General features: G+C 40.3%; 1 protein-coding gene across 1 annotated transcript; it reads right to left on the bottom strand.

The window, feature by feature from the left end:
- Window positions 1–5,996: 5,996 nt before the first annotated feature.
- Window positions 5,997–10,558, bottom strand: ZNF260 (zinc finger protein 260). The gene has a single exon (XM_070062362.1). It carries the CDS (start codon window positions 10,517–10,519, stop codon window positions 9,281–9,283), a length of 1,239 nt encoding a protein of 412 aa, XP_069918463.1. The 5' UTR covers window positions 10,520–10,558; the 3' UTR covers window positions 5,997–9,280.
- Between the last annotated feature and the right edge of the window lie 9 nt (window positions 10,559–10,567).

The following is a 10,567-nucleotide window of genomic DNA, read 5'->3' as shown; positions in this document are numbered from 1 at the left end:
GGCTGGAGACCAGGAGCCTGAGGCCTGAGTGGGAAGGATCATTAAACATGCGATGGGGTGAGGAAGGCGCAAAGAGAGGGGCTGGTGTTCTTCTGAGCTGCTGACTTCCATGTGTGTGCTGGGGTTTGCAGGAATCAGGTGAGGAGGGTTCCCCCTGTGTTAGTGGCTTAGGGTGTGTTAGGGGTCAGAGAAAGCACTCAGGACTTTGTGTGTATGTTAGAAATACATAAAACCTGTAGAGGAAAGAAAATTTTTTTAAGATTTTCTTTATTTATTTGAAAGGCAGAGTTACAGAGGGAGACGCAAGAGAGATCTTCCATCCGATGATTCACTTCCCTAACGGCCACAACGACCCGAGCTGGCCCACTGCGAAGCCAGGAGCCAGGAACTTCTGGGTCTCCCACCGGTGCAGGAGCCCACTCCACTGTTTTCCCAGGCACATTAGCAGGGAGCTGGATCAGAAATGGAGCAGCCGGGACTTGAACCCGTGTCCATATGGGATGCTGGTGCTGTAGGCAGATGCTTAACCCTCTATACCACCCCCAGAGGAAACATTTTTAAACACTACTCAAGGACACAAAGACTTAAAAAATGAAAGTAATAACATATTCTAGGCTAGAAAAACACCATAAATATGCCATTTTACATTAATTCTGAATTTAACAGAATCTAGGTGAACATAAGACATTTTTCTAAATTGAAATTATTCTAAATTTCAGATGAAGAACAAAAGCAAGGATGGTAAATCTGAGGGGGGAAGTAATGCAGGGCAGTTGGGGCTAGTTTTACCAGGTAATAAAACATACTGTAAATTTTCCAAAATTAACATAATATGCAACTGTTACCTAACGGCAGTGGAACAGAACAGAGAACCCAGAAATGAAAGCAAATGAAGAATTTTGCTATATAGTGATTGGGACATCTCAAATAAGTTGGGAAAAGGAGGGCTTTTCAATAATGGTAATAGGGATAATTTGTTAACCTGTCTAGGAAAAAGAGAATGGATTATACCTTGTACTGAACACAGGGGCAACTCCAAATGGGTCAAAATTTAAAACTAAAGTATTAAATTATAACTGGGTTAATGACTTCATAACCATGTGATGTTGTAGACCTAAGTTCAAAATCCAGAAACAAACATAAAAGGTTGAGCATTCCTACTAAATGAGGGGGTGGGGATAAGGAATATGGCAAACTATACAAAATATTTTGTTGTTACAAGCAAATGACCAATCTCCCTAATATATAAAAAGCACACAAAAAGGAATGGGCGCTGTGGCATAGCAGGTTAAGCCACTTCTTGGAAGACCTGCATTCCATATCAGAATGGGGGGTTCACATTCCTGGCTATGTTTTTATTTTTGTTTGTTTTTGCTACTCTTGATCTAGTTCTCTGGTAATGTACCTGGGAAGCAGTGGATAATGGCTCAAGTACTTGGGTTCCTACTACCAATGTGGGAGACATAGATGGAGTTCCTGGCTCCTGGCTTCAGCTTGGACCAGCCCTGACTGTTGCCTATGTTTGAGTACATACTTTCTGCACCAAACTAACCATGTTACATTTCTAAGTATAAAGTTCAATAGGGCTGAATATAATCACATTATTGTGCAACTAATCTCCAGAACTTTTACTTGCAAAATTCAGACTCTACACTCATTGAATAACTCATTTCCCTAACTCCTGGCAACCACCATTCGCCTTTCCACTTCAATTAATTGGACTAGACATTTAGTGGAACCATATAGTATTTGTCTTTTTGACTGGTTTAGCTCACTTAGCATAATGTTGCTAAGTTTCATCCATGTTGTAGAATTTGTCATAATTTCCTTCCTTTGTAACACTGAATTATATTGCATACCACATTCGGTTCTATCCATTCAGCTGTCAGTGAACACTTGAGTTGCTTCCCGTGTTGGATATTGTGAATACCACTGCTAAGAAAATGAGCACAAGTGTCTCTTTTTCCTGCTATCCCTCTTCCACTAGGCCTTTTGTTGGGGGAGTTTTGTCCAGGTTTTTGTCTGGGGGCCGAACAAGTTTGGAGACCAGAATGCAGCGTGAAGAGGATGAAAACTTCATTAGGCTGACAAAGGGGAGCTCCCAACAGCGGGAGGGGCTGGAGAAGGGGACCAGCCAGAGGGGGCTTGCAGCCTAGTGGTATTTATGGACTGCTTTCTACAGTTAGCTGGGGCAGCAGCCGAAAGGATTTTTGCTGTCATGGCTGTTATTGCTAGTCAGGGATATATGATTAGATTTGTCAAAAAAAAACTTTTTTATCTTGTTTGGCAGGATTTTGTGGTTAGGCTACTTAAAATGGCACATCTGGGCCTCTCCAGATTGTGCCCAATATCCTGTTTTAACATTCTGAACATGCAGGCAAGGGACCTTGAAATGAAGGATTTCTGATCAGGCACAAAGTTTTTAAGATGGAGTCTATTTGGTCTTTCATTTCCAGGGCCTGAGGGCCCCACTCACTTTTGCCAAAATTGCTAGCCTGGAAGGCAGTGTCACACCTTTACAATGTCTTCTTACTTTATCTCCTTGTATTGTTATTATTTTATAAATAAGACACATAGTAGGTAGTAGGCATTGTGGCATATTGGGTTAGATCTGTGATGCTGGTATCCCATATGGGCGCGGGTCTGTGTTCCAGCTGCTCTATTTCCAATCCAGCTCCCTGCTAATGGCCTGGGGAAAGCAGCAGAAGATGGCCCACATGTTTGGACCCCTGCCACCCACATGGGAAACATGGAAGAAGCTTTGGCTTCTGGGGAGTGAACCGGTAGATGGAAGATCTCCCTTTCTGTAACTCTTTGAAATAAATAAACTTTAAAAAAAAGTATATATTCCATCCCCTGGAAAGGGGAGGGGGCTATTTTTTAAAAAAGATACATGGGGCCGGCGCCCCAGCTCACTAGGATAATCCTCTGCCTTCGGCGACGGCACCCTGGGTTCTAGTCCCAGTCAGGGCACTGGATTCTGTCCCGGTTGCCCCTCTTCCAGGCCAGCTCTCTGCTGTGGCCAGGGAGTGCAGTGGAGGATGGCCCAAGTGCTTGGGCCCTGCACCCCATGGGAGACCAGGAGAAGTACCTGGCTCCTGGCTTCGGATCAGCATGGTGTGCCAGCCGCAGCGCACTGGCCGAGCGGCCATTGGAGGGTGAACCAATGGCAAAAGAAAAGACCTTTCTCTGTCTCTCTCACTGTCCACTCTGCCTGTCAAAAAACAAAAACAAAAACAAAAACAAAAAACAAAAAAAACAAAAACAAAAAAGACACATGGTAGGAGAAAAAAAGAACCTAAAGGATATATAATGAACCTGAAGTCTCTTCTGGATCTCCCATGAGAGTGGCAGGGACCCACGTATTTGCACCATCTTCTGGAAGAGTTCTTTCTCAGTAACTGCCTTTCAATTAAATGAATCAAAAAAAAAAAAAAACGATAGAGGGAGATGGGCAAACACACACACACTCTTGCATCCACTGATTCACTGTTCAAATACCTGCAAAAGTTGGGGCGGGGCCCAGCTGAAGCCAGGAGCCAGGTCCCGTGTGGTTAGCACAGGCCCAAGTACTGGTACCATCATCCGCTGCCTCCCAGGTGCAATAGCAGGAAGCTGGGTGGGAAGCAGAGGAGCTGAGACTCCAATCAGGATCTCCAGTATGGAATGTGACCATCCCAAGTGGTGGCTTAACACGCTGCCCCATAACACCTGTCCCTTATACTCATTTTTAAAGAAAGATTAACTTAGATTTTAAAAAGTTTTTTAAAAAAGGGAAATTTGGTGTATTATGAAATGTCAAAATAAGACTAATAATACATGGTTATTAGTATAGTATAGGAACAGGGAAACAGTTAAAATACTGTAAACATTTTAGTACAAATGAAAATGTAATGCATGGCTGTTTCAGCTGAATGACAATCATATGGGTAAACAATTACATGGCAGAGTTGCAGTTAAATAGGAAAGGGATGGTGTCAATAAAGGATTAAGAGTAGGATCTTCAATGGGCATTAAAACACAGGAGGGTGAATGTAAAATATCCTGCATAAAGAACTGGAAGAAGGGGCCAGTGCTGTGGTACAGCGGGTTAAAGCCGCTGCCTGAAGTGATGGCATCCCATATGGGTACCAGTTCGAGTCCCTGCTGCTCCACTTCCGATCCAGCTCTCTGCTACAGCCTGGGAAAGCAGTAGAAGATGACCCAAGTCCTTGGGCCCCTGCACCCGTGGGGGAGACCGAGAAGAAACTCCTGGATTCTGATCGGCGCAGCTCTGCCTGTTGCAGCCACCTGGGGAGTGAGTGAACCAGTGAATGGAAGATCCTCTGACTCTGCCTGTCAACTAAATCTTAAAAAGGGGGGGGAGGGGTTGGTAGGGTTCCACAAAGAAAAGGAGGCAGGCTGATTGCCTGGTAAGTCAGTTGAAGCTATTCATTTGTTTAAAAGCTGCATTATGTCCCTTAAAATTGTGCAAGTATTACATATCTAAACCTTTAAAATAAAAAAAAAATTAAATGCAGTCCTTCCCCATTGACCTATTTCAGAAAAGTATTGCCTCTCTACCACACTTTCTTTGAAATTTACCACTGTAAACTTGCCCTTCATCTGTAGCTTGCACCTCGATGGGGAGGAGCTGTAGACCTGCAGGTAGGTACTGATAGCTAAAGCGATTAAGGCATTTTTTCTTGGGGAATGTTAAGTCAGTAGCTCGTTTGTGTGCTTATGTTGTTATCAGTCACTTCTCTTAAACTGTGTGCTATGTGATGGTGGCCTAGAAGACAGAGAAGACTGTTGTAAGATGTTCCAGATGACAATGTTAGTATTTCCCAGTGCTGAGCTGAACCACACTCTCCCCCACGTGGTGCTAGGGACCTGGAGGCTATGCCTCCTTGAGCATTGGCAGGACTGATGAAAAGGCCATGAAGGTGTTTTCTTGCCCTGGTAAAGTTAATAAACCTGGTGCTGGGGTAAAGTCTTCTCTGTTTGTTTGCTTGCCATCCAAACCTGTGATTGTTGTTGGTGGGCATGCAGCCTTGTGCCAGAGCTGTAACAGGCCGCTCAACAACTGATGGGTTATTTTAATAATGCTTAAAACTGGAAACCCAGTTGGAAGAAATTAAAAATGAAGCTTCATTTTTTTTTTTGACAGGCAGAGACAGTGAGAGAGAAAGAGAGAGAGAGAGAGAGAGAGAGAGAGAGAGAGAGAGAAAGGTCTTCCTTTCCATTGGTTCACCCCCAAAATGGCCGCCACGGGCGGTGCCCTGCACTGATCCAAAGCCAGGAGCCAGGTGCTTCCTCCTGGTCTCCCATGCAGGTGCAGGGCCCAAGCAGTTGGGCCATCCTCCACTGCCTTCCCGGGCCACAGCAGAGAGCTGGACTGGAAGAAGAGCAACCGGGACAGAATCCGGTGCCCCAACCGGGACTAGAACCTGGGGTGCTGGCGCCACAGGCGGAGGATTAGCCTAGTGAGCCGTGGCACTGGCCAAAAATGAAGCTTCATTTATATGATGTTAAATGTTAGATGGTTTAAATATTTATACACTGAAAAAGCAAATAGTAAACAATTTGCAAGATGAAATCACAAGTGCAATCTAGAGCAAAAATATTTTAAACCAATCCAGAAGCAGAGAAACTTAATACATATTTGTTTGCATAGAATTTAAACTTTTCAATGGAAAATTCATTATGACAAAAACTAGACCAATTCCTAATGTCTAATATATGAAGAGGTCATCAAAATTGGCAAAAAGATAAACAGTTCTAAAGGAATATGGACAAACAATGTAAAAACTCAAAAAACAAATCCAGAGGCAAGTGGTTTATACTCATTAATGCATAAATTTAAGTATAATTGGATAATACTATCTACTGCAAGGCTAGAGTTAGTACTCTCTTGGAAATGACAACATCCACTAAAAATTTGAAAAAGCAAGTGTCTTTTGACACAGTAATCTCTTCCTTATAATCTATTCCACAGGAACAAAAACAACTGTAACTTTAAGGGCCAATTACATAGATATTTATTGTAGCTTTATTTATGGTAGCAAATGAGCAACAATGAATCAAAAGGTGGTGGCTAAATAAATTTACAATATACAGTATCACAGAACATTATATAGCAATTTCTTATTTTATTCCACTTGACTATCACAACCATTCTTGTTTCTGGGTCCAGGACCCTGGCCAACATAAGGCACCAAAAGATTTTCATTCTAATTTGGTCTCTAGTAGAGCTCCTAATTGGTCTGGTGATTGCTTCATGGGCAGAACAATTAAGAAATATGAAGAAATGCCTAATGAAATCAACATGAGGAAGGTAAGAAAACAGGATAGTTTAGCCTCATATGTTGTTACTTGAGTATATTACCTCACAAAATTATCCCTTGCCTTTTTCACTCTTATCTGAAGAGCAACTTTCAAACATGCTAGTAACAAGCAGTGCAGTGCTATTCATACATTAACATTTCACTACTGAGTTTAAAACAAATTAATACATTTGCAATCAATCTTAAGGCTAAATGCTGTATATTCATCTTTAATCACTATTCAAAAACAGTACTAATAGCTTTCTATATATATTTTTTTAAAGGAATCAAGTAGGCAAAACTTCTCATGAAGAGAACAAAGTTTAGGTCTGAGATCTACCTTTTCAGCACCATTTCCCACAATGAAACAAACAAGGGGGGGGGGGTAGCAATTGATATCTGGCAGAGTAGAGGAAAATGGTCTGCAGGTTAAAATTGAAGCTAAAATCCAAGAGTTGGCATTTTATTCAGTAGCTTATAGAAAACCTTCTGGGTGACAGTTTCCTCATTTTAAAAATGTCAATTTCTTAATGCCAACACTGGTTATAAAATCAATTATGAATTCTCCAATTCAGCACCAGCAGTATGATCCTTACTTCTGTGATCCACCCAACCTGTTGCAAAATCATGTATTCTGAAGTGACATAATGGTAATAAACAGAAATAACTGCATTTGTCTCTCCAACTTAAAAATATTGTTTCATTTCATATTTTATTGGTAAAGATATGATTTTAGCAATACAGTCATCCCTTGATACCATAGGGAACTGGTTCCACACACTCCATTCTACAATCCATGGATGCTCAAGTCATTTATATAAAATGGCATACTATTTGCCTGTAACCGATGCCATATTCTCTCATATACTTTATCTCTGGAATGCTTGTCAGTACCTAATACATTTGAATGCTATGTAAATAGTTGCTTACTGTTGAGGGAATAAGAACAAGAGAAAAAAGGTCAGTACATGTTCATTTCAGATGCAATTTTTGGCTATTTTTAGCCATGATTGGTTGAATCCAGAGATGCAAAACCTATGGATAAAGGGCTGTTTTCTGTAAAATATTAACATCTGACTGAGACTATGAGTCCATTATGCAGTAGTCCCACATGCCCTGTACCTGTCCATAGCTTTCACACTGATAGGTTTTATGTATGGTCCACCTGGCTCAAAAATATTAAATGGAAAATTACAGAATTCCTTACACTTTTTAAACTGTGTCATTTTGTGTAGCATGATGAAATCACACAGAATCCTGCTTCATCCCCCAGCACAGGGATCATCCCCTTGACCAGCATATCCATGCTGTACTGTACATGCTGCCTGCCCATGTCACTTACCAGTACCATACAACATCAATTCCATAACCTTTATTTTACTTAATAACAGCCCTGAAGCACAACAGTGGTTCCGCTAGCAATTTGGATATGCCAAAGAGCAGATGTAAAGTGCTTCCTTCAAGTGAAAAAATAAAAGCTCTCAACTTAAGAAAAGGAAAAAGCAATCATGCTGAGGTTGCCCCTATCTATGGTAAGTTACTGCTGTTCATCTCTTTCTGTCCTTAGCTTTAATTTGTAAGTAGGTATACAGGAAAACACATAGCATACTTGTTTATATATATAAGGTTCAGTACTACCTGCAGGTTCAGATTACCTACTGGGGGTCTTAAAACCAATCTCCAGTAAATAAGAGGCACTACTGTAATATCTACTTCAGGTACAGCTTCCTCCTACAGCTAGCTACCTTTTAAATTTTCATGTTTACAAAAGAAATAGCAGAAATGATAGAGTGAATGCATACTTTAACCACAACCCAGAAACTAATATTTTGTTACATTAACTTGGAACCTTTCTTCTTAATGAGACATGTATTTAGGGACAAAACAAGTATACTGAAGTATCCTTTAACTGCCATGCTTGGTCCCATTTCCCTTCCATCCCTTCTTTCTGCAGGCAATCACTTTTGGGAACTGAGGGTGTATCCTTCAATTCATTCTTTATAGCTTTACATAAAAGTGCTTATCCATAATCAATGCTTGGTACTAGGCTTGTTTAGTGTTGATTTTACTCAAATTCACATAAGTGTTACTACAACATATTAACCATTTCATGATTCTTCTAATTCTACATTATTTTCCCTATCTTTTGTTGTTAATACAAATATTTGTTGTACCTAAATGATGGAGCATTTGACTGCATGACTCTATTTCACAAAGGACAGACCTTTGTTTCCAAATGTGGGCTACCATATTTCATGCTGCAATAAACAGACTGCAACTTGACTCCCTGTGTACATATGGCAGTTTCTTGGGTAAATATATAGACTTGAATGAAACTGCTAGGTATTCTGGAATCAATTTTACTGCTTCAAGGTTTACAAAACATTCTCTAAAATTCTAATAGGTTCTGCTTCTTTGCATTCTAGCCTTCAATACTTATGGAATTCATTACAAATCAATATCTTACTATAAGATCAAAGAGATCTATTTTTCCATATGAAGTCAATTATCACCCTGAGACTATTTTAATAATTATCCATGATTTCCCCACCACTGGGATACAAATCTATCACTTGAAAATTACCCATAAATCCATGCGTGTTTCTGGATTCAACATTCTGTCTCAATCTCAATTTTCCATGACTACCTCAACATAATTTTGATATTTCTACAAGTTATACATGTAACAAAGCATATAACAAAAATGATAATTTCAAATTCTTCTATTTCTTTGTCTTAATGCATTGGTGGCCTTCCAGAACAGGTTGGAAGGCCTTCCATCCATGACTGAAAACTAACTTCACTGAGAATGCGCCTCCAAGTATAGCATTCATAATGTTTGTTGTGGGAGTTCTGAGTACACAGATTTTCATTATACTGTGATACTTATTAAACATGCTGTTTTTAAGGTTTTGAGTTGCTGCTGAACAATTTCCTATAGTCATTCTTCCTAAATCCACGGCACTCATAGAGCCTTACTGAGTATGAATTCTCTGGTGTCGAATGTGGTGTGACTTCTGGCTGAAAGCTTTCCCACACTCACTACACTGATAAGGCTTTTCACCAGTGTGGATTCTCATATGTAGAGCAAGGGTTGAGAACTGAGAAAAGGCTTTCCCACATTCATTACAACCATAGGGCTTCTCACCCGTATGGCTTCTCATATGTACAGTAAGAGATGAGCTTTGACAGAAGGCTTTCCCACAGATTTTACATTCGTAAGGTTTATCACCTGTGTGAATTCTCACATGTACAATAAGTGATGTGATTCGAGAGAAGGCTTTTCCACATTTATTGCATTCATAGGGTTTCTCTCCTGTATGAATATTGTGATGTTTAATGAGATACTGCTTCTGCCTAAAGATTGTTCCACATTCATTACACTTATAGGGTTTCTCTCCAATATGAATTTTTTCATGCTCAGTGAGATTTGATTTGCCACTGAAGGCTTTCCCACATTCTTTACATGTATAGGGTTTCTCTCCAGTATGACTTCTCTGGTGTCTAATGAGGCTTGATTTCTGAATGAAAGCTTTCCCACACCCTTTACATTCATAAGGTTTCTCTCCAGTATGGATTCTCTGGTGGATAATGAGGTTTTCCTTCTGGCTAAAGGCTTTTCCACACTCATTACATTTGAAGGGTTTCTTTCCACTATGAATGTTCTGATGTTTAATGAGGTATTGCTTCTGGCTGAAGGCTCTTCCACATTGACTACATTCAAATGGTTTCTCTCCAGTATGAATTTTCTCATGCTCAGTGAGATATGATTTGCCATTAAAGGTTTTCCCACATTCCTTACATGCATGAGGTTTGTTTCCTGCATAATTTCTCTGATGCCTAACGAGGTTCGGCACCTGAATAGAAGCCTTCCCATATTCACAAGGTTTCTCTCCGGTATGATGTTTCTGATGAGAAAGTAAGTTTCCCTTCTGGCTGAAGGCTTTTCCACATTTATTACATTTATAGGATTTCTTCCCTGTATGACTTTTCAAATGCACAGTAAGAGATGAAACCCGAGAGAACACTTTACCACATTCAGTACATTCATGCACTTTCTCTCCAGTATGCATCTTCATATGCTCTGTGAGGTTTTGCTTCAGGCTAAAGGTTTTTCTGCATTCATCACATTCATAAGGTTTTTCTCCAGTATGAATCTGATCATGTTGAAGGAGATCTGATTCAGGCTGAAGGTTTTCCAACATTCCGATCATGTGTAGGGATTTTCTCCGAGGAGAATTCCCTACTATAATGTTAAGATG

Source organism: Oryctolagus cuniculus, chromosome 18, assembly GCF_964237555.1.
Source record: "Oryctolagus cuniculus chromosome 18, mOryCun1.1, whole genome shotgun sequence".
Classification (NCBI taxonomy): Eukaryota; Metazoa; Chordata; class Mammalia; order Lagomorpha; family Leporidae; genus Oryctolagus; species Oryctolagus cuniculus.
This window is presented reverse-complemented; position numbering and strand designations above follow the sequence as displayed.

What these genes read in the sequence shown, in the direction of transcription:
- ZNF260 (XM_070062362.1), bottom strand. Translation starts at nt 10,519, where the DNA reads ATGATCGGAATGTTGGAAAACCTTCAGCCTGAATCAGATCTCCTTCAA.